Genomic DNA, 24,233 nt, shown 5'->3' with positions numbered 1-24,233 from the left:
TCAATGTGAAAAATAAACATTTATTACAAAAATTAGTTGTAACATTCTAAAATGAAAGCAGACGAGGTGTTTTCCAACTCAAGGGACTGTTGTAAGCTGGAGCGGTAAAGTCCAAGGCTGGTAAATAACTGACTTATACTCCTCACAAGTCGTGACCTAGGGAGTGAAGAGCCATTTGCTTCAGGCTTGCAGGCACAATGATTCACCTCTGCTTCCCTGTGGCCTTTTCTCCACATCCCTCCCACCCTGTCCCCCAGCAATGATACAAAACTAAAACGTACTTCAGAAACCTCATTCTTACTGAACCGTTTCGCAATCTCTACTTTTATTGCCTAATTAGATTCTATTTCCATCTGGAAAGCTTATTTTTTATTGGTGCATGACGATACGATTTGGTTTTTGTTTTTCCTTCTGGATCCTTGATGAAAAGAAAACTCAGTTCTGTGATGGAGTGTCAGATGAGGGAACAGAACATGGCAAAGTGGTGTTCAGTATCCTCCACAGAAATTAGCAAAATCAATCCTAGGAGACCCCTTATTTGCCCTCTTGCTAGTTAATAAATAGACTGGGGCTGCTGGGGTAGAGGGAGAAACAGATGTAAGGGCAAAGAAGGGTCAAGATGGTGGGCAGGACTACCCTGCTCACTCCTGCTCTCCTTACACCTACCCCCTAAATAGAGAAGTAGGACTACTTTAAACTACTACTAAAGGAGTGATTCTGAGAATGATTTGAGAAATCCTGCCTCAGGCTCTGGAGCTGCTTTTCCTGTAGCCTCAGGGAAGTATATTAGTGCATCTGCCTGACAGAGGTGGCAGGGTGGGCATTTCTCTTCTCACTGGGTGGATCAGACCAAGTAGAACCCAGAGTACACCATCACTTCACCCGGGGTGCCCTTCTCCTGCCACAAGAGGACTCTGGAAATGAGGGTCCAACGTCTGCCTTGAAGGCAGGAACCAGGAAGGGGTAGGACAGTGAGCTAGGGACCAGCCCAGGTTGCTAGGAAGCCGGCCTTTGGGGATTTTCTTGTTTGTACTAAGAAGGAGCCTAGGTATTTCATTTCTCCCATTCCCACAGTACAATCTCACCAAAGAGCTAAGAAGCCCTCCAACACACACTCAATTTCAGTATAGAATTGATACCACACACACACACACACACACACACACACACACACGTGCTCAGCAGAGCTGACTACTACACAAATTCCCACAACCCTGCAGACACATCTTAAAAGTGTGGGTCCAGTTGTTCCAGCCAAGGGAAGGGTGATGGCTTGAGCTACCAGCTCCAGCTTTCTTTTCTGTAGATCAGTGATTTAAAAACTCTTCTGCTCCGTGTGCCCTGAAAGCTTACTATGATCTCCACAACCAAAACTCTTGTTTTCTCCACAGACATAGTTGCTGTCAGTCTGCTTGTGTTCAGAAAGAGGACGGTGCAGGAGGACCCCATGGCACTTCCGGCGGGAAGACAGAAGAAAGTGGACTGCAGAGGCACTGAGAAGAGACTTGACGTCGTCACCACACAACCATTTCAGCTGCTCCAGTCTCCAGTCCCCACTCTAGAACAGCTGGTACCGGTCCTCAGTACGGCAAGAAAGCACCAAGGAACCAAGCTCCAGATCCCTCCCTATGTGAGGACCGCTGCACGCAGGGGGCAGTGAGTGCCCCGCCACCCTCGCAGTCTCCTTGGAAGGGAACTCAGCAGGCATCAGTCAGGACTTCTGTCTGATCCCTCGTAGGGATGGGGGATGGGGGAAAAGAGCGTTAAACAAGTCCCAGGCCACTCAGCAGTGGTGGGAAAGGAAGGGAGGCAGGAAGGTAGAAGGTGCACATGGCAGACATTATTTAAAAAACACATCCTAACTAAGATAAAAGTGAGGGCCCCTGTGGGGGCTAGAAGACAAATAAGGCATCCCGTGAAACTACAGACATCAGGGGCCAGAGTCTGGTAGCACCTGAGTAAGGCAAGCACAGAGGACGGGAGATGAGCTGGACCAGGGTCACACCAAGAATGATGAGGTCTGTCTGAATTCCCCCTGGAGAAATAAAACATTCGAGTCAACTCTCTACAGTCTTCTTTAGCTGATAATCCCCTGAATACCTATAAACACAGTCTGGAAACCCCTCACTCCAGCCAGGAGGACCTCCCCATCCCAGGGCAGGCATACTCACATCTCTTCGAGCAGTGGGCTGGCTGTAAATCACCTTCTTATTCGAGGTCCTACGGACAAGTCAGAAGATGGAGACGCTCAGTCCCCTAGTCCCTCTCCTTAACCTCTGCTTGTTAACTTTAGAGGCCGGGACTGAGAACTTCACGGAAACACAGAGTTCTCGGTAGGGAGGTTTGGGTGCAGGGAGAAAGGACAAGCACAGGACCATAGTGGATAGGGCTAGAAATCCAGACGCTTTTTCCCTACCAGGCTCGTTGCCTTCCCCTCCAACCCCTTCCCCCGGGGAACATCTCAGCTTCAAACCATATACATCCATGTACTCAACCTTAGAGAGCTCTAGGACAGCAGCTCACTCACCCTTTCTTTGCTCCTGAAAGACAAGAAATGGGACCATGAGTGTCAGCAGGGTAGAAGACAGCACGGCGCAGGAAGATGGGGGACCTAGCGTGTGGCCCTGAGATACGGGTGACCGGTGCTCCCTGGGAGGTAACCCCAACACACACGGGGCTCAGTATCAGGTCAGTACTCAGGTGGCACCCAAGAACCAGGCCCTGAAATGGGGATGATACAAAGGAGAGCCTTTGAGGTCAAATACTTACTGTCAAAGTAGCCTCGGTTATAGGCGAACCAGATGCCAAAAATCAAGACTCCAAGGAGAATGAGTGTTACAAGGACAGCTGCCACGATGCCCCCTACATTCAGCTCCACTATGGGACACAAATGAGAGGTCAGGCACCCGAAAGCTCGTTCATGGTATTGCCAACATTGCCAAAGCCAGGACGGAGAGCAGACCCCCAAACCCCACCCTGGGGTCTGAGCTCAAGCCCCAGCCACGCCCTCACTCACCAGCGTCCATGTGCACAGTGTCTGACTTCATGGGTGGCCCGAACCCATTCTGCGCCTCACAAGTGTAATCTCCAGCATCAGAGGCCGACACGGGGTCAAAGATCTGGAGGGCAGAAGACAAATTGGCTTCCTGCTCGAAGAAGCCAAGTACCTGTCTTTTACGTCTCCTGATCCTAATGCCAAGGTTACCTTGTTGTTTGCCCTTCTTCCCCACTTTCGGGGGTTCTATAACCCTGCGACCCCCTCATACACATCTTTTACCCTGACCCCGTCCATACCAGCTCCCCTGTCTTATGGTTCAGGGTATAGGAAGAGTTGCTGAAAGCACGGTTGTTCTTGGGTTCCGTAGGCATCAGTACCCCATCCTTGAACCAAAAGTATTCAGAAGGTGGGGAACCGTCTGTCTCTGAGCAGGTCAGCACTGCTCGGGTCCCGATGGTAGCAGAGGTGGGGACACTGATTGTAGGCTTGGATGGAGGCACTGGGGAGGGAGAGAAGGTACTTGTCACAAGAGCAGGACGGCTGCCTGAAGGCCAAGTAGCATGACACTCCCATCCATCAGCTCTAGCCTTCCTTCCTTACTATGCCCTTAGTTTCCCCCTAACCAGGGGCTCGTTCTTCTCTGACAGCACCAGGACTCTGAACACCCCCCTCCCCAGCCCCACCGCCACGAGCATTTTCACCATCAGTGAGCTCCAAAGCTTAGCAGAGCCTGCTAAGGGTTTAGGGAAGCAATTGATTGCAAGCCCACACAGAAGACCTGTGGCACGTACCAAGCACAATGAGCTCCACAGTGACTTCCCCATAGGTGTTGCCGCCTTCGTCAGAGACCATACAAGTGTACATCCCCGTGTCTTTCCGGGTCACAGAATGGAAGGTGATGCCACTGTCCGAAAAAGTAACTCGGTCCTCATAGGAAGCTACCAGGACAGAGGAAGCAGGGGCAGAGTGAGCTGGAAAGCTAAGAGAAGCTGGTGACGGTGGCACCCAAGGCACAGGGGGCTCTCTTCTTCCCCCAGGAAAGGCGACAGGAAGGCCCTGGGGACTTCAGCCCCAGGGTGAGCCCCCTGCAACCTAGGCAATCAGCAAGGAGGTGGAGCGACTCACCTGTGATCTTGTTGTTATAGCAAACGAGGCTGGTGATGTCGCCATGGGCAAACTTCCACTCCACGCGGGGAGAGGAGAAGCCGGAGTAGGAGCAGGACAACTTGGCAGCTACAGACAGGATCAAAGTGTGTGGGAGGAAGAAACAGCAGTAAATGGAGAAGCTGGGGAAATGGCCCCAAACCACAGTCTGGGCTGAACGTTCCCCAGGGGTCTGCACCTGCTCACCTCCCTTCCCTCCAACTCCCGCCACCCTCCACAGCCCCTCCCAACTCACGTTTATTCTCAGCAACTCGGACTACTGGTTCAGAAGTTTGCACTGCACCCCTGCCCAATGCCAGTGAGCCTGAGAAGAAGAAGAGAGGTGGGTCCATCAGGAGTGGACAGAGGAATGCTGTGGAGAGGGAAGAGCAGTCCCAGCTGATGGGCATCTAGGGCTGGGACTCTCCATGCTGAGATTCCAAGGTCAAGGGATTCAAGAGATTCACGTGCCTCTCGGATCTCACACTTTCTCACCAATATTCTAAATATCTTTTAAAAATGCTTTTTGCTACAATTGCAGGCTAATACTTGTTTTAATCAATGGAAATAAAAGATTTCCTTCTAATGCAATTTCTTTATTTAAAAAAATTTTTCCCTGGGCTTCCCTGGTGGCGCAGTGGGCGAGAGTCCGCCTGCCGATGCCGGGGACGCGGGTTCGTGCCCCAGTCCGGGAAGATCCCACATGCCGCGGAGCGGCTGGGCCCGTGAGCCATGGCCGCTGAGCCTGCGCGTCCGGAGCCTGTAGTCCGCAACGGGAGAGGCCACAACAGTGAGAGGCCCGCGTACCGCAAAAAAAAAAAAAAAAAAATTTCCCTCTGTGACTCCCAATAATCTAATCAGATTCCTCCTAGTCCAAGAGCAGCTTTCTAAATGACATTTCATGGTTCAGAGAAAGCTTCTCAGCAAATAATTGCAGTCACTTGTCAGACAATCCCGGCAGGAAGCCAGCAAAGCTGGAGGCAAGGGAGGGAAGAAAGGGAGGAGCAATAATAGGATAATAATAATACATTTGTAGGGCCTTTTGTGCTTTTTAAAGTGTTTTCACATACAATTATATCATTTGATCCTTGAAACAAGCATGACAGATCAGCAGGACAAACATTATCATCCCAGTGTTACATGAGGAACTAAAGTAAAGAAATGTGCCTAACATCACACAGTGGGTTCTGGACCAGAAGTGGGTTCAGATCATCTCATTAGAATCTCCTTCTGCCCAATGGAGAAGAGAAGGAAAATGCGGTGTGTGGTGGAGGTGGAGAGAGGAGGTGAGGAGAGGCAAGGCTAATTAAATAACATGGTGGGAGAGAGGCAGCAGGGCTCACAGGAGGGGCCCACACATCCCAAAATAAACACCAGTGCCAGGGGATTCTAGGATGGTGTGATATAGTTACCAACCTGCACGTACACAATTACTCTCATTCATGTTTTCAAAGCTCAAACTCATGAAGGCTGCTTTATTCATAGCTTTAAGTCAAAGTCCTATCTTCTTTAGATAAATGCAAGTATACTTTTTCATTATTAAATTACCCAAGTAACTGAATATGGTCTCTTGACCCTGAACCTCCCTTTTCTTATCTGAAACATGATGGGTTTGAACTAGATGTTCTCTGAAATCCTTTAGGTTCATTTTCTTTTTCTTTCTTTTCTTTCTTTCTTTCTTTTTTTGTTTAAAACCTGAAAGATTAAGTGGGGGGCTTCCCTGGTGGTGCAGTGGTTAAGAATCCACCTGCCAATACAGGGGACACGGGTTTGAGCCCTGGTGTGGGAAGATCCCACATGCCGTGCAGCAACCAAGCCCACGAGCCACAACTACTGAGCCTGCGTTCTAGAGCCTGCGTGCCACAACTCCTGAAGCCCGCGTGCCTACAGCCTGTGCTCCGCAAGAAGAGAAGCCCCCGCACCGCAACAAAGACCAGCCCCAGCTCGCCGCAATTAGAGAAAAGCCCGCAGGCAGCAGTGAAGACCCAACACAGCCATACATACATACGTACATACTTACATACATAAATAAATAGAAAAAATAAAAGATTAAGTGGCTGATCCAAGTTTTCATAGCTAGGAAATGGCAGAGCTGAGATTAGCATACAGGTCTCTCCTATACCTCTTTTTTTCCCTTATTATACCATACTTTTATACACCATGCTGCTTTTCAGAAAAGCCACTAGTGTAATGGAGGCAAACTATGTACTAAAATATGATTCTTTTAAAAGTCAGGTCCATTTTATCTAGAAATTATTTCTAATCATATTACTTTGTATCTGTATATTTGGCATTATATTTCAAAGTCAAATCTATAATCAGATGTAATAACAGATACAGAAATTAACCCAAATAGTCTTTACTAAATTGAAAACTGAGGACATGGAAGTCTCTAGCTCTCATCAAGAACGCTGACAATTAAATGCTTTGATTTTTTGCCCAAGTCAACTTTCTCTGCTTTGATGATGGGAACTTTGTTTTTTTAAGATTCTCGAATTTTACAATTTGCTACCTGTGATGTACACCGAAATGTGCAAACCAGATCTCTCTTCAGGAATGAAGGACTTTTTGTCTCAGCTGCTGGGACTGCTGCCAGAAGAAGGCCTGCAGCCATCAGCCCTCTCTGAGGATACCCAGAACACTGCCTTGCCCAGGGCCGTGCCTCCTACCAGGCGGCAACAGGGTCAGGGCACCGGCATCCAATGCCTGATCAATGAGAGGGGGGGTAGTTCCCTGGTGACCTAGTGGTTAGGATTCTGGGCTTTCATTGCCATGGCCAAGGTTCAATACCTGGCCAGGGAACTGAGATCGAGCAAGTTCCACGGCCAAAAAAAAAAAAGGAACCAGCAAGAACTGACTTTTGGAAACTTCCCTGGTGGTTCGGTGGTTAAGACTCCATGCGTGCTTCTACTGCTGGTGGCTCGGGTTCAATCCCTGGTTGGGGAACTAAGATCCAATGTGCCGCGTGGGACAAAAAAAAAGGGAGGGAGGACACATATAAAGTCCCATCTCAAAAAAAACAAAAAGTCCCATCTCTATCTCCCCAACTCCCCACCTTGGGACAACACTGAAGGGCTATTTCTCCTTCAAAGGTCCCTGTGCGGTAAGCTGAGGCCTTGTTGGGACTATACAATGCAACTCAACTTTTCCCTCTGCCCGGTCCTGCTTCCATAGGTGTGGATCCCAAGAACACTCCCTAATAAATGTCTTGGTACAATAATTGACATCTCAGAGTCAGTTTCCCAAGAACCCAACCTATGACACCACCCAAACGAAGAACAGCTTGTAATTAAACTAAAAACTAGCCTTTGAAATAAAGGGCCGCCCAAAAGAAAATAAATAAATAAATCACAGCATATGAATTTGATGATTGTTTCTGCCTCACTTCTAACTTCAGCTGAACTTCTTTATTTATTTTTTTTTAGAGAAGATGTCGGGGGTAGGAGTTTATTAATTAATTAATTTATTTTGGCTGTGTTGGGTCTTCATTTCTGTGCGGGGGCTTTCTCTAGTTGTGGCAAGCGGGGGCCACTCTTCATCGCGGTGCGCGGGCCTCTCACTATGGCGGGCTCTCTTGTTGTGGAGCACAGGCTCCAGACGCGCAGCCTCAGTAGTTGTGGCTCACGGGCCTAGTTGCTCCGCGGCATGTGGGATCCTCCCAGACCAGGGCTCGAACCCGTGTCCCCTGCATTGGCAGGCAGATTCTCAACCACTGCACCACCACGGAAGCCCTGAAGTTCTTTTTTGAGTCCTCTCAGATTATCAGATCTAAAACATGTGCAGGAATGACATCACCACATATATACACAAACATATTGGGCAACTGGCATCTTCCCCTTCTCATTAATTCTGACTGCTATTACCTAGTCCAGGCTTCTCTCCTCTTGCTTAAAATACAGGGCCCTTCACCTCAGGGCCTTCTCACCTTCCTCTGGTGCAGGACTGTTGATGTCTGCCTGTGGCCTGACTGCAATACTCAAAACTCTCCTGTGACTGCATCTCACACCACGAGTTAAGTTCAGCCTCTGCAACATGTCCTTCCTTCCTAGTGACCCCAGGACACCTCAGACATCCTGATCCACGTTCCCCTTCTTGTTCCTGAACAAGCCTCTAGATCCAGACTGCCTGCATTCAAATCCCAGCTCTGTTACTTATAATCTGTGTGACCCAGGCAAGCCACTTAGTCACTTTGAACCTCAGTTTGCCCACTTGTAAAATGGGGATAATAAGAATTTCTATGTCAAAGGGCTGTTGTTGAGAGTTAAACAAGCTAATACAAATAAAGTGCTTACAAGAGTGTCTGACCAACAGGAAGCACCAAATAAGTATTATGTGTTATTATTCTCATCATCTGCCCATAGGTCCTTCTGTACATACTTCTTTTTCTGACTTCAAAGTTTTCTTCAGTAATACATATAAATATATATAAATACTGCCGGAAAAATGCGTACATTCCAGCCCACTAAACCATCTCTCCTCTATCACTGTAATTGCCTTGGAAAGACTAACTCTTTTCTAGAGCTTCCCTGGTGGTGCAGCGGTTGAAAGTCCGCCTGCCGATGCAGGGTACGTGGGTTCGTGCCCCGGTCTGGGAAGATCCCACGTGCCGCGGAGCGGCTGGGCCCGTGAGCCACGGCCGCTGGGCCTGCGCGTCCGGAGCCTGTGCTCCGCAACGGGAGGGGCTGCGGCAGTGAGAGGCCCACGTACCGCAAAAAAAAAAAAAAAAAAAAAAAGAATCCGCCTGCTAATGCAGACGACCTGGGCTGGAGCTCTAGGCCAGGAAGATCCCACATGCCGCACAGAAACTAAGCCCATGCGCCACAACTACTGAGCCTGCGCTCTAGAGCCCATGCTCTGCAACAAGAGAAGCCACCTGCGCACTGCAAGGAAGAGTAGACCCCTCTCGCCACAACTAAAGAAAGCCCAAGTGCAGCAACCAAGACCCAATGCAGCCAAAATACATAAATAAATAATTTATTTAAAAAAAAAAGACTAACTCTTTTCTAGAACCATCATGTATAGAGCAGCAGAGCTGAGGGTTTTCTCTCACAACACCCACAATTTCCCCATCCATTCTCCTCATCTATTTTATATGTTCCCTTACCTCATCACGACCTCCCTTTTGCACTTAACCTTGGACGTATACTTGCCATACTGTACATACAAATGTCCTACTAGTTAACATGGTAAACCAAAACAAAGGAAATTTCACCTTTTCCATTGTGATGTTTAATTTACTCCATGTTCACAACAAGAAAAACTACAAAGTCAAAGGCATCAATAGATTTTTTGGAAGGTGCGTGGTGAGAGGCCTTGTGGAGCGTGAAGGTGCTGCTATCGCTTCCAGTGGGGCTGGCATGACCACTGTGGGCTCGGCAAATGAAGCTCCTGAACTTCCAGACAACGTGGGAGACTGGCTTCGGGGAGTCTACCGCTTTGCCACCGATAGAAATGACTTCTGGAGGAACTTTTTTTTTTTAATTAATTAATGTATTTATTTTATTTTTGGCTGTGTTGGGTTTTCACTGCTGCACATGGGCTTTCTCTAGTTGTGGTGAGTGCTGGTTTCTTACTGCCGTGGCTTCTCTTGTTGTGGAGCACGGGCTCTAGGTGCACAGGCTTCAGTAGTTGTGGCTCGTGGGCTCTAGAGCACAGGCTCAGTAGCTGTGGCGCACGGGCTTAGTTGCTCCACAGCTGGTGGGATCTTCCCGGACCAGGGTTTGAACCTGTGTCCCGTGCATTGGCAGGCGGATTCTTAACCACTGTGCCACCAGGGAAGCCTCTTCCAGAGGAACTTGATCCTTAATTTGGGACTCTTTGCTGCCGGAGTTTGGCTGGCCAGGAATTTGAGTGACATAGACTTAATGGCACCTCAGCCTGGGGTGTAGCCGTAAAGATACATGGAACCCCTGTGCTGTACTCGAACCTTCCATAAACAGAGCCTCCAATCTGTGACCATCACAAGACTTGCCCTGATGGCAGCTGAAGTTTGATTCAGATGGGCTTTCCCTGCTTGATTTCCTTTTCTTTGCTGAGTCCACTCAGAACACCCTTCTCTGGTCAGCAGGCAGGCTTCAGCTAAAGTGTTGTCCTCTGTTCTGTAAAGTTCTGTACATAGTTCCAAAGTTTCTGCAGGGGATGATCTTTGCTCTTGTCCTGAGGAAAAATCTAATGGTATTTCAACAAATAAAGACTGTACACAAAGACAAAAAAAAATAGACTTTTTGGCCCTTTCATGTACAGAAAACCTTCACTCAATCTTACACCCCTCTCTAGTGACAATCCTTTCCTCCCTTTCTCTCTAAACTTCTTAAAGAAGTAGTCTACACACACTGTTTCCAGCCCAACATACACATTCACGGCTCAACCTACTGCAATACGTCTTTGGCTCTCACTTTGAAATTAAAATGGATTTTACTAAGGTCACCCATCGTATTCCTCAATTCTAAGATACCCTGATTATAAGATATAACATCAATTTAATAATAGCTTCTTGGGGAAACATCATATTATAAATATGTACATGGGCTGTAAGTCACATCCCAATTCCCAAAACATTTAAGTAGTCTTATAATTAAAGATATCCAGTATTTGCTTTTTCACTTACCTCCTGTGGCCTTTGTGAGATGTTTGACCCTACTAACCACTTGCCTCCTCAAGCCACTCCACCCCCTTGGTTTCTGCATTCAGCCCTTCTGGTTCTCCCCCCACCTCAGGGTTATCTTATTCGCCTTCTTGAACTTTGCTTCCTCTGTCCATCCCTTAATATTAGTAATCCCCAGCATTGCATCCCGTGCCCTTTCTCCTCTCCATATTCTCTCTAGGAAACCTCAAGTACACAACATTCCTCTACACCAATGTATGGCCAGCTCCAGATACTACCTCTTGCCTGAGCTGCAGACTCCTATTGCTGTGCCTCCTGACGGTTCTACTTGGACTTCACACACCTCCTCCTGCAATCTCACACTGCTCATCATTTCCCACTACCTCTCGCTTCCCCTCCTCTCTCCAGGTTGGTGGTATCACCATTTACTTGGTCACTCACTCTAGAACCTTTTAAGCCATCACCATCTTTCCTTCACTCTAGTCCAACACCAAGCATTACAATGTCATCTCCCAAATCTCCCTCAAATTTGGTCCCTCCTCTCCACAGACCCACTGCCACTTTTTAGTACCATCGTCATCTGAAGAATTGCATTTGGTCTCTCAATAGGTTTCTCTGCCTTGTTTAATTTTGACCCACTCACATCCCTCCTCCACCTCACTGCTAGAGAAAGAGTTGACATTTATTGAGCACTTACTATATTATATGCCAGGCACTGCTATAAGCACATCACATGGATTTAATTCCTACAACAACCTTAGGAGTTGGGTGATACTGTTATTATCACCTCTGTTTTCTACATGGGGAAACTGAGGCCCAGAGCAGTTAAGTGGTGGTACAGCTTCAAATCAAGGCAGTCCAATTCCAGAGACTGGGCTATACTATACAGCCTTCTAAAAAGTGCAAATCTAACACTTGCTTCAAGCTTCCAATGATTGCACATTACCTGTAAGATAAAATCCAAATTCTTCAGCCAGGCAAGAGTTCTAGCACCAACCGACCTGGTGATAAGTTTATCATCTTCACCACACTCCCTATTCTTGCAATTTACCCTCCAGCAATACAAAACTACTTACAATTCCCAGCAAAGACGTGCAGTTTCACAACCTCTGCCTTTGCTTATGCTATTCCTGTTATACGGAACACTCTGTCCCCTCTTTCTCCACCTGGTCAGCAGGTATTCAAACACATTACTTTGCGGGAAATGACTTACCCCACCCCCAATACTCACCACAGACAAGTTAAGGTCTCTTTCCTAGGCTTCCACTACCCCATGCAAAACACTGTCAAAGCACTTCCCACATTATAATGACATCATCTATGCGCCTATATCTCTCCCTTATCAGGCAGTAAACAACCAAAGGAGCAGGGATAATGTGTTAATCTATCATTCTGAGTTCTCAGCACTTAGCATAATGCCTGGTACAAACTGACACTGAACAACATAGAGCCTTAACAAATTAGGTCAGAGCAGACCATTCACTATAACATCTACTTGTTAAGGTTTATCTACAAAGATAAGCCCATTTTTCAAATTGGCAGATGGGGTACACCCAAATAAAGAAAAAATAAACTTGGGACTTCCCTGGTGGTCCAGTGGGTGAGACTCCACACTCCCAATGCAGGGGGCCTGGGTTCGATCCCTGGTCGGGGAACTAGACCTCGCATGCATGCCGCAGCTGAGAGTCTGCATGCTGCAACTAAGAAGTCTGCACGCCACAAGCAAGAAGTCTGCACATCACAACTAAGATTTGGCACAACCAAAATAAATAAATATTTTTAAAAAGAAGAAGAAAAAACAAACTTGATTCAAACCCAATCTTTAAAAAATTTTAATACTAGCAACAGTGTTTTTTTTTTAATGTTTAGTTCTCAGAAGAAAAAAAAGAGCGTTCTATTAATCTTTCTTTTAATTTAGCTTCACAATCTAAGAATTAAGTGTTTTTAATTTGCTTCATAGTTATGAAACAGAATTAAAGTTCTCTGCACATGAGTGCTTTCCACCTGCCATTTTGCAAAAGGGCCTCATTTCTGCACCTGGGCTGCAGTGTGTCTGTAGGTGTCTGCATGCACAACAGTAGAGGCTGGTTTCTCACAACCAGTAGAAGTGTGCAGAGCCAATGCAAGGTCTGCACACATTTTAGACCTTCTAATGCAAGGGCTAAAATGGGCGGAGGGGGGAAATGGGGAAAAGATGTGAATCCATTTACAACACCCCCATTTCTTTTATGATCACAAGAGCAACCCAAGGAGACACCTGGCTAGATCACTGCTCTTTCTGCAGAATCTTCAAAATGGTTCATGGTTTTTACAGATTGAATTGTATTCCCTCAAAATTCATATATGAAAGCCCTAACCCCCAGTACTTCTGAGAGTGACTGCATTTGGAGACAAGCCCTTTAATGATGTAATTAACTTACAGTGAGGACCTTAGGACATGTCCTAATCCAATCTGATTGGTGTCCTTCTACAAAGAGACACCAAGGGTGCTCATGCATAGAGGGGATGACCATGTGAAGAGGCAGCAAGAGGGCTGCCATTGTAAGCCAAGGAGAGGCTTCAGAGGAAACCATCCCTCCAGCACCATGATCTTGGACTTCTGGGCTCCAGAACTGTGAGAAAATAAATTAGTGTTGTTCAAGCCACCCAGTCTTTGGTATTTTGTCATGGCATCCCAAGCAGACCAACACAAAGGTTTAAATTGGGCATCAGCTGTGGACATTCTGGTTGAATCTTGACTCAAGTATGCACAGTGAAAGAATCAATATTCTGCACAGAAAAGGAAATCACCAACAAAATGAAAAGGTAACCTAGAGAATAGGAAAAAATATTTGCAACTAACTTATCTGACAAAGGGTTAATATCCAAAATGTATAAAGAACTCATACAATTCAATAGCAAAAAAACCTAAACAATCTGTTTTAAAAATTGTCAGAGGATCTGCATAGACATTTTCCCAAAGACATACAGATGGCCAATAGGTACATGAAAAGATGCTCAACATCATTAATTATCAGGGAAACGCAAATCAAAACCACAATGAGATATCACCTCACACCTGTTAGAATGGCTATTATCAAAAAGACAAGAAATAGGGAATTCCCTGGTGGTCCAGTGGTTAGAGCTCCATGCTTCCACCGCAGGGGGCACAGCTTCGATCCCTGGTCAGAGAACTAAGATCCTATGATGCACAGCACGGCCACAAAAAAAAAAAAAAAAAAAAAAAAGACAAGAAATAATAATTGTTGGTGAGGATGTGGAGAAAAGGGAATCCTCATGCAAAGCTCATGTTGGTGGGAATGTAAATGGATACAACCACTGTAGAAAACAGTATGGAGGGTCCTTACAAAGTTAAATATAGAACTATCATATGATCCAGCAATTCCACTTATGGGTAGTATTTATCCAAAGAAAATGAAAACACTAACTCAAAATGCTACATGCAGCCCCCTGTTCACTGCAGTATTACTTACAACAGCCAAAATAGGGAAATATCTTGAGTGTCCATCAATGGATGAATGGATAAAGATGTGGTGTATATATATATATATATATATATATATATATATATATATATATATATACACACACATATACGATGGAATATCATTCAGCCATAAAGAAGAATGAAATCTTGCCATTTGTGACAACAGGGATGGACCTTAAGGGCATTATGCTAAGTGAATTAAGTCAAACAGAGGAAGTCCAATACCACAGGATCTCACTTATATGTGGGATCAAAAACAAACAAACAAAAAAACCCCAAGCTTACAGATACAGAAAACAGATTGGGTGATTGCCAGAGGTGAGGAGTGGGGGGTTGGGAGGCAAAATGGGTGAAGAGGATCAAAAAGTACTAACTTCCAGTTATAAAATAGATAAGTCGGGGCTTCCCTGGTGGCGCAGTGGTTGAGAGTCCGCCTGCCGATGCAGGGGACACGGGTTCGTGCCCCGGTCCGGGAAGATCCCACATGCCGCGGAGCGGCTGGGCCCGTGAGCCATGGCCGCTGAGCCTGTGCGTCCGGAGCCTGTGCTCCGCAACGGGAGAGGCCACAGCAGTGAGAGGCCCGCGTACCGCAGAAACAAAACAAAACAAAACAAAACAAAAAATTGATAAGTCATGGAGATGTAATGGGCAGCATGGTGACTATAGTGAATAATACTGTATTGCATATTTAAAAGTTGCTAAGAGAGTAGACCTTAAAAGTTCTCATCACAAGGAAAAAAATTCTGTAATCATGTATGGTGATAGATGTACATTTACTGTGGTGATCATTCTTCAATAACTATAAATATATATTATTATGTTGTATACGAAACTAAAATAATGTTGTATGCAAAATATACCTCAATAAAATAATTTTTAAAAAATCAACAGAATTCTTGAAGACTTCTGCAAGGTTTGTCAATACTTTTAATTAATTATATCCAAATTCTAGACACATGTTACTGAGCATGACCAAATGAATAAAATAATAGCATGAATAAAATAATAGCAGCCAACATTTCTTTTTTTTCTTTCTTTTTTTTTTTTTGCGGTACGCAGGCCTCTCACTGTTGTGGCCTCTCCCGTTGCGGACCACAGGCTCTGAACGCGCAGGCTCAGCGGCCATGCATGGCTCAGGGGCCAAGCCGCTCCGCGACATGTGGGATCCTCCCGGACCGGGGCACGAACCCGTGTCTCCTGCATCGGCAGGCGGACTCTCAACCACTGCGCCACCAGGGAAGCCCCATCAGCTAACATTTCTTGAATACTATGTACCAGATACTCTTCTGAGCCCTTTACAGGTTTAATTCATTTAATCCTTGTAATAATGCTATGAAATAAATATTATTATTGCTCCCATCTTACATGTGAGTTAATCGGGGCACAGAACTGAAGTAATTTGCTCAAGTTCACAAAGCTAGTAGGAGGCAGAGCTAGGATTCTAACCCAGGTAATCTGGTTCCATGGTATGATACATTACACAACTATGTAAAAAAAAAACAAATAAAAATAACCATATTGCCATCGCAAAGGTCAAGGTAAATCAATTTGTTCAGGCATAGAAATATGTCCAAAATGTAAAAACAATATGTAGAACATGACCCTATTTTTACAAATAATAAAAATAACCCGAATATACACATAAAGGAATCTCGAAGAATAGACTCCAAACACTTGACAGTGCATATTATCTGAGAGATGAGAATACAGGCAGCTTTTCTCTTCAATGTTCTACATTTGTGTAATAAACAAGTATGTATTAAGTGTTTTAATTTAAAGAAAAAAGAGTGGGAAGGGGAATAAAAAGGGAAAAAAATAATAAAGATCACAAGAGGCAAAGAAAAATAAAACAAAGAAAGGAGAGGCAAAAACAAAGGCAAAAAGAAAGGAAGGATGATAAAGAATAACAGGAAATACCCAAATACTGACACACCAGGAAGCACAGAATGATTAAATAAGACTTTAAAGGTGAAATGAAGTAACAGATGAGTAAGAAATAGACTATTACACTATCAAGATTCTGTATGTGAGTCTGATAAATTTCAAGGAGAGAAAAAGGGCAGGAAGAAATGAGAGCACATGCATTGTCTCATTAAAAACCCTGTGAGGAGGAAAAAAAAAGAAAAGAAAAAAAAAACCCTGGGAAGACAAGTACTATTGTTATCATCCCATTTTATAGATGAGAACATTGAGGCTTAGCACAGTTGCCCCAAATCACACAGCTGCAAACAACAAGGTGGGAATCTTAACCCAAGTCTGCCTAACTCCGAGTCTCCAAAACTACTGCACTACACAGCATCTTCAGCAGAGCAGCAAGGAAACACCATTCATACTTCAAGATCCTGTTCCAGTGTGCCTTGATGCATAATACCTTCCCCCAATCAAAATTAATCTCTCTCCACTTCTAGGAATATAGCCTAAGAAAATAAAATAATTAAAGGTAAGCTTAAAGATGTATGTTCAAGGACAATTTAATGTATTTCATACAGCAAAGAAAAAAAAACCCTAAACGCTCAACAAAAGGTGAACAGTTAATTACAGGATAGCCATACAGTAGAATACTATAGAAGGGATTTTGTTTAAAGTGTACTTTGCTCAAAAAAAAAAAAAAAAAATACAGTCAGGACATGTTACCACCATACCAGGGCATATAGATGTTCTTATCCTCTCTGTCATAGAACGTAGTCACCTACCTCATTTAAAACTAGTATTCAGTCATTAACTAATAATCTAAATGAGAAGGGATCTATAACACAGTTTTGTTTTTTCCCACTGTAATTCCTACATAATCTGACAAACCGGCCACAGCTCAAAGTAGCATTAGTACACAGTTTGGTTTAAACATTGATGTCTATGGATTTCTGTTGAGCTGGTGTGACCCTCATCAATTTCTGCCCACAGAGCCAAGACTTAAGGAAAAGTCAGTGACACCAAACGGCCATTTTATTTTTTCTGATATATTTTGCACAGGTCATCTCTACCACACATTTATTCATAGTGGAAAGACTAGAATAAAACAAGCAATCAGTGTTTATCTCTAGATAATAGGATGACATGTGATTTCACTTTCTCTATATCCCTCTGTTTTCCCATTATTCCACATTGAACATCTATTATTTCTTAATAAAAAATTTATCATTTTAAAAAGTAACTATTTCCTTCTATGCTCCCCAAACATTTCGTGCTTCGATGACAGCCCCTGACGCACGGTGCTCTGTATTCTACTTAGTCAATATATGTCTGTAGTTCCTTGAGAACAGAGAAACCAAATTATGTTTGTATCATCCCCCGTTCCTAGCACTGTGTTTTGCCACTTTGAAGCAATGCTGTGATGAGAAGGTGGTCACAGAGGGTGGAGGCATCCAGACATCTGACAGAACCCACCAACAACCCTCCCTTGTACACGCAGGTCAAACCCACAACAGAAAAGCTACTTCCTTCTGCTGCTTTACTAAGAAATCTTTGTTTTCTCTATGCATCCTGTTAATTATTAGAATTTTCCTTAAGTTGTTTTCGTGCAATGAGTTTGTTTTGATCCATTTAAAAACAAACAAACAAAGGAAGGAAAAGGAGGGTAGCCAGCCAGCCAGCCAAGCTAGTCTCTGGTTTTCTCTACGAATTCATCCAAATTTCCCCTCTACGCAGATGAGCCTCGTAGGACACTCCCACTGTAAGGGAGCTAGAGCCTCGGAATAGGGAAGATAAGCCAAAGCCTTGGAAAGCCCCCAGCTACAGTGTGTTCACAGTTTACCTAACGTGGGCTAATTGTTACAATACCTGACTCCCCTCAGAGCTTGATAGCAGATGTTATTCACTTTTTATCCCTAATCTCTAGCACAGTGCTCATAACATAGTAAACACCAATGTTTATTGGATTAACAAATGAATTTGACATTGCAATACAATTAGAACCCGGACCCAGGGCTACCACCCCCAGTTTGCACTTTCCTTCCCACCGCTCACCCTGTAGAGACTGAAGTCACTCCTGGGGTTTGGGGTGGGACAGATAAGGAATGCGTGGGCAAGGGGAAGGCTCTGTGAGCCCCACAACAGGCTGTGCTAGGTCTAAACAGCCAGGCTTGGCTGTACTTTCAGTAACGTCGTTCAACTGGCAAGGCCCTCTGAGGATGGTGGAAAGTGGTGATGGCAGTGTAGGACAGGAGAGCTTTCACACCATTGCTCCCTGCTGCCCTCTCTCAGCAGAATTTCCAGTTCTACCTGCTCAGCTCTCCTCCCCCACCCATCTCCCCATTACAAAGGAAGGCTCTGCCTGCCTGCCCAGGGCTCACTCCAGGGGACCTGGCATCAAACTTCCTGCCAACCAGCTGCTTCCTCCTGTCCTACACATTGTAAAACAAATGACACCAGGCAGACTTTAGACAGAAACTCTGCTTATCAGGGAGTCCCAGGCAGATGAACTCTGAGTTTTCAATGCCTGGAAAACTCCAGTATGTATCCACTCACATTACATCTCACAACCCCCTGACAGCACTGAAACCTCTTCCACAATTACGTTTGACAAGTGGCATCCAGATCTTCCCTGAACCTCTAGAGGAAGCAGGTCTGAGTTTAGAGATTCCCCAAGGTCTTTCCTCAAGGCTAACAGATGTGAAAAACAAGCCCCATCGTTTCCTAATCTCTCACATAAAATGTATATAGCTTTTAAATCTGTCTTTGATCAGGAGTGTCAGCCACTTCTGAGTCGGCAGAACAGACGCCCCTTGACCCAGAGGACTTGGGGAGGAGGGCGGGGGAGGGGGTGGAATATTCTAATGGCCAAGGCCACACCACCAATATGAAAAGATCTCCAGGGTATATTAAATGAAATAAACAAGATACAGGATGGAATACAATGAATATAGTGTGCCTCTTTTTGTGTAAGAAAAGGGAAAAGAAAGAAATATATATTTATATATACTGATATTTGTATAACAAAACACTGGAAAGATGTATAGGAAACTAGGGGAGATATGGAGTGAACAGGAACAGGGTGGGAGTGATAACCCCACTCTTTTATATCATTTTGATTCTCGTACCACACTAATGTATTAACCTTTTCTAAATAAATAAACTTTGGGGCTTCCCTGGTGGCGCAGTTGTTGACAGTCCGCCTGCCGATGCAGGGGACATGGGTTCGTGCCCCGGTCCGGGAATCCCACATGCCGCGGAGCGGCTGGGCCGGTGAGCGATGGCCGCTGAGCCTGTGCTCCGCAACGGGAGAGGCCACGACAGTGAGAGGCCCGCATACCGCAAAAAAAATAAATAAATAAACTTTGTTTTTTTCATTACAGCAGCTCCACCCTAAGCCAAAACTAGGTTGGAGACTCCAGGCAAGCCCAGATCACAAAGAAACTGAAGAGAAATATCATAGAGTGAAAAGTGTTCTGGAGCCAGGAGGGAAAGACTAAGACACTGGAATTCCACTACCACTCACTTCCTAGTTCCAACTTGCTGTGTCACTAGTTTCTAGATTCTGGTTTCGAGGGAACGATTCTTTCCTGGGAGTAATTTCAACCCCCCAGTAGAGAGAGGGGAAAGGAGGAGTGACTCACCAATCTACAGCTTGAGGTAAATCTAACCCTGAACAGCAAAACTAGAAAGGCAGAAACATCAATACAAAAGAAACACCGGGACTCACAGACTGACCCAGCAGTTCCTTCCTCCTGGAATGTTTCAGTGGGGACACTACATGAAGTAAGAGGTGTGTGTGCAAACACCAGGATTCCAGCCTAGGTTTCCTCTTTCTCGTCTGCAGTTACACCAAAAAGTCATCCTATGCACACACCACCCTGCTAAGCAGAAATGCCTCTTCCTGCCTGGGAGATAGCTGGAAACTTTTCTAAGCACAGGCTCTCTACAGGGAGGGAGACTAGTACTCTCTGTCACCAGTTTTACTTTTCCCAGGCCCAGTTCTCCCAGTGTTTAGTCTCCAGCCCTGTCTCAGTAGGCTCAGGCCTTCCTCTCCACTAGGTTCCCCAGGCTGGGGTTGGACCTTTGCTTGATCCTTTCTTCTTCCTCCCAGATGGCAGAGCCCACATGAGGAGCAGCCCTGGAGGGAGGAGGGAGAACATGCAGGAGCCCTATATATGCTTCCAGTATCCCAAGGGCAGAGGACAGACTAGACGCCCAAGAAAGCCCCTACTTTTTCACTCTCGCCTTTTGGAATCTAGCAGGGTTTCTCCCTGCTTCCTTTGACCTGCTCTACTATAGGCAGCATCCTTTCATCCTCACAAAATCCAAAGGGGATAAAAGCTGCCCGATAATAATCATTTCATGTATATGTAATGTAGCCATTATCCCAGTTGATCCTCAGGACAAGATTAGGACAAGTATTATTACTCCCGTTTTACAGATGAAAAGACTGAGTTACTAGCCTAAGATCACAAATAAGGCAGAAAGCCAAGCCAGAACCCAGGTGGGATGGCCTGGCTGCTATCTCCATCCTCATTGTACTAACCAAATTGCTCCCCCCAGGTCTCACCCTATTTACATGTGACAAGGTCAGTTCCTCCATCTCCTGGACGTGTTACTTTCTAGGATCCACTGTCCTATCAAGCTCATACAACATCATCTCAAGCTCCCTCTAAACCACTGTTTCTTGATTCCCTGAACAGACTAGAGGACACTCCCAAGCTCATAAGGGTGATATCACAACTCTTTCAGTGTCAGTATGTGATTATTATAGAAAATGAGGGGGAGAGGAAAAAGGAAAGGGGAGAAGGATACAGCTCTAGGAAGCTTATAAGCCTGACAAATACTGTCACAAATAGTTACTGACTCAGAAACTTCTAGGTTGGGGGTGGGGAGTACTGGTACAGCACAAGTGTTGGCAAAGTGTTTAGTACTGACTACCACACAGAACCAAAAAATGGCCATGGGTGTCACTAGCAGTTCTAAGATACAGACAGAAGTAAATGGGGAAGAAGGGGAGGAAAAGAATGGGAACTGAAGAAAAGGGGGAAATGGAGGAATAGATTGAAAGGGAGAAGTGAGAAAAGAAAGAATCTAGTGGGAAAGAAAAATTGAAAAAGGTAGGTAAGATAGTGGACTCTGGAGCAGTATCCCAAACTGATGTTTTGATATCCTGGTTCCTGTGCCACAGGGTGCCTGAGACGCTGGAGCCAGGAGTGGGAAAAGGAGAAGTCAGTCAGGAGACTTTGGTTCCAGTCCCAGGTCCTTTTGTCAATCTGGAAAAGTCATTTCCCCTCTTTGTACCTGTTTCCTTATCTGTACAATAGGGAGAGGATTCGACTTGTCACTGGTCCAGTCCACCCCAAATGTTAATATTTTTGTGATAAGGGACAAAGGAGTAGTCAATTCATCTGCCTTAAGACACCCTTCAAACTAAGCAAAGTGAATTACCTTATAACTGCTAATACTGATCATAATTGTTCATTTCTTTTATTTCCTAAAACATGGATGTTGAGGGGGAAATGGAGAATCTTACAGATCCCCTACTGACACAACTATCCACAGAAGCACACACACAGACACTCAAGAATCAGACAGATAAGTGTGCAGGTGCTGACACAGGTAGACTAAGGCACAAACCACACACTCGGCCGGGCACAAGCATATCTATAGACGGAGGCCTGCCCCAACAAGTGAGTCTCATTGTTCCACAGGAAAGGGAGTTTACAAAGGAAACAAAAACTCTCAAACAAGGCCGGGGGGAGGGCAGAGTTCTGGCTCGGAGAAGGAACCAGCCAACCAAAAGCCAGGACCTCCCCCTGCGAATAGTCACTCAGTCAACAACATTTATTAAGGACTCTGGAAGTAGTTATTCTAGAAAGGAACTTTGAATGCTGTGTTCTGAGAAATTTTAGGTTTCAATTTTATTTCTTTTTTTTTTTTTTTTCCAGATTTTGCACCTAGACACTTTTCCCAGAGCAACAATGGCAACCCCAAAATCCGGGGAAAGCTAAAGAAACCCTTCAGCAACAGCCAGGGAAAGAAACTTCCGCCCCACCCCACCTCCATTAGATTTTCTCTGAGGACCCTTAAGTAGCAGAGCATCCAGGGGCCAAGGAAGTCAGGGTACGAGAGGCTTCCGACTTCTCTCGGGTTGTTCTCGTATGTTGGATGCGTGTTGGAGGGGCAGGATGGCCCCCTTCCCAGGTGTGTAATCCCGGCTGGGCAGGGCCCTCGCGCCCACCGGCCCTCACCAGTAAGTGAGGATGAAGGAAAGGGGAACCAACCTCTCCCCGTTATTTCTGGTGAACGTGAGGAAAGGCAGCTCCGGATGTAAGAGGAGGGGTCATTATTCACCAGTGTGGGGGAGGGGAGCCAGCCACTCACCAGGGTAAGGGGGACGGGAAAGAAGAGGGACGAGCCAGGGGCGGAAAGAGGACTAGGAGGGTGAGGCGGACTGGTTTCTGAACCCCTCCCCTCCCGCGGACAAGAGGTGTGGGGAGCGCCTCCCTCCAACCTCTGACCAGACCCACAGATTCCTCCAAAAGCTCCAGGAACTTACACAGGATCATCGATGTGAAGAGAAGCAACTGTTTCCTCCCGACTTTCGCCTTTGTCCCCAACATGATCAAGATCCCGATACGACAGTAGTCGCCGGAGCCCGGGAACAGACACAGCTTCGCCCAACAGGAGCGCGGGGACTAAACTCCAGCCGCCAGGTTGAACCCAGCCCAGCCCTTCCCTTCACGCCCGATTGGTCGACGCCCCGCCTCTGCACATTCCGATTGGTGGAAGAAGCCGCCGCTCCACTGAGTGATTCACCGTCGCCAGGTGCAACTCCGCCCACTACTCCCCTCTAGGGCTGACTGGCGCCTTTCCAAGACCAAGCCGCCCCTGATTGGGCCAGGAGACTGTCGCGTAAGGAGACCCAGACCTCACCTTCTGCAGGTGAGGACACTGTGATTGGGCGGTGTTCCTGAAGTAGGGACTTTCTGACTGGCTAGGTTTTGAGTTGGAGCTGGAAGATTAGAGGAATACTTTAAAGGAGGTGGTAGGGAAGGTAGTCGTACTGTGGGACTCGAGAGAGACAGACCTGAGTTCTTTGTTCGAATGTAAATTGCTGGGTGCTGCAGAAACCTTGGTCCCGTCCTTTGGCAAGTGAAAACCACATGTATTAATATGCAAGGTTGGGGGAGAAGACCAGGAGACAGGTGGGGAATGATATGTTGACACTACCCCCCAAACTGTGTTTCCTCTGTCCACTCCATTCGCAGCATTCAAGGCTGCGCTGAGAGGAGAAAAGGGAAAAGGAGCGCTTAATTCAATAGTGGGAAAAGCAGAATCACATTACCAAACAAACCCAGATAATACAAACTGACCTACAGACGCTCTATAAACATCACTGAGTGACTGTGGATATGTCTTTTACATTTGTTTAATCAGTCAGCAGAGCTCTGCATTTCAGAATTACTTATCTTCTCACTAACAGCTGGGTGCTGACTAAACCCTCTTTCTATAGGCTATGTTGATACTCAAGCTTTCTGTTAATATTTATACTGTTACATCATTTTTAATTGAAACTCGTGCTCAACACCTTTACTATTTCTAGTTTCTATGTTATAATGATTTTATTTTGTAATCTTAGTATATCCACGTTGCCTGTGGGAAAACTTCCTGAGCCTTATCTCACTGCAAGTAAGAGGTCCACACTTGTATCCAAAACAGTGGTATTCTTTGACCTTTTGCTTCTTTCACCTTTGTTCTCATTCCTTTGGGCCAAAAGTCTACTTCTGGTTTCACCCAACTTAAAGCAATGTTTATCAAGCACCTATTGGGTACTGTGGGGGAATACAAATAAATATAAACCGCAATCCCTGACTTCAAATGGCTTACAATCTACTTCCAAGACTAATACAGGAAACAGGACAATATGTAACCAAAAGAGAAACTTTGTATTACTAAATTGAAACAAATATTTGGGTGCCTGCCACTTGGAAAGCTCTGTTCTTTACCCTCAAGGGAATTTAAACTCTTGGAGAGAGAGACAGATACATGAAATTAAGTCAGAGAGTAAAGAGGAGCAGAGAGAA

The 24,233-nt window shown here is 45.5% G+C and overlaps 2 protein-coding genes across 2 annotated transcripts; one reads left to right on the top strand and one right to left on the bottom strand.

Annotated features, from left to right (window-relative positions):
* Window positions 1-22,827, bottom strand: F11R (F11 receptor). Its single transcript, XM_082832565.1, has 9 exons — window positions 22,706-22,827; window positions 4,398-4,466; window positions 4,124-4,231; window positions 3,790-3,936; window positions 3,295-3,497; window positions 3,017-3,119; window positions 2,766-2,877; window positions 2,172-2,220; window positions 1-2,035 (listed from the first exon to the last, which is right to left on the bottom strand). The coding sequence occupies exons 1-9, from the start codon at window positions 22,767-22,769 to the stop codon at window positions 2,000-2,002; spliced, it is 891 nt and encodes a 296-aa protein (XP_082688691.1). The 5' UTR covers window positions 22,770-22,827; the 3' UTR covers window positions 1-1,999.
* Window positions 9,422-10,294, top strand: LOC309957366 (mitochondrial import receptor subunit TOM6 homolog). Its single transcript, XM_082832566.1, has 2 exons — window positions 9,422-9,603; window positions 9,931-10,294. The coding sequence occupies exons 1-2, from the start codon at window positions 9,499-9,501 to the stop codon at window positions 10,027-10,029; spliced, it is 204 nt and encodes a 67-aa protein (XP_082688692.1). The 5' UTR covers window positions 9,422-9,498; the 3' UTR covers window positions 10,030-10,294.
* Window positions 22,828-24,233: the final 1,406 nt, after the last annotated feature.

The sequence above is a fragment of the Leucopleurus acutus genome (genome assembly GCF_964270905.1).
Source record: "Leucopleurus acutus genome assembly, chromosome: 2".
NCBI lineage: Eukaryota > Metazoa > Chordata > Mammalia > Artiodactyla > Delphinidae > Leucopleurus > Leucopleurus acutus.
Note: the sequence above shows the minus strand (reverse complement) of the source record. Positions and strands in the feature narration are given on the sequence as shown.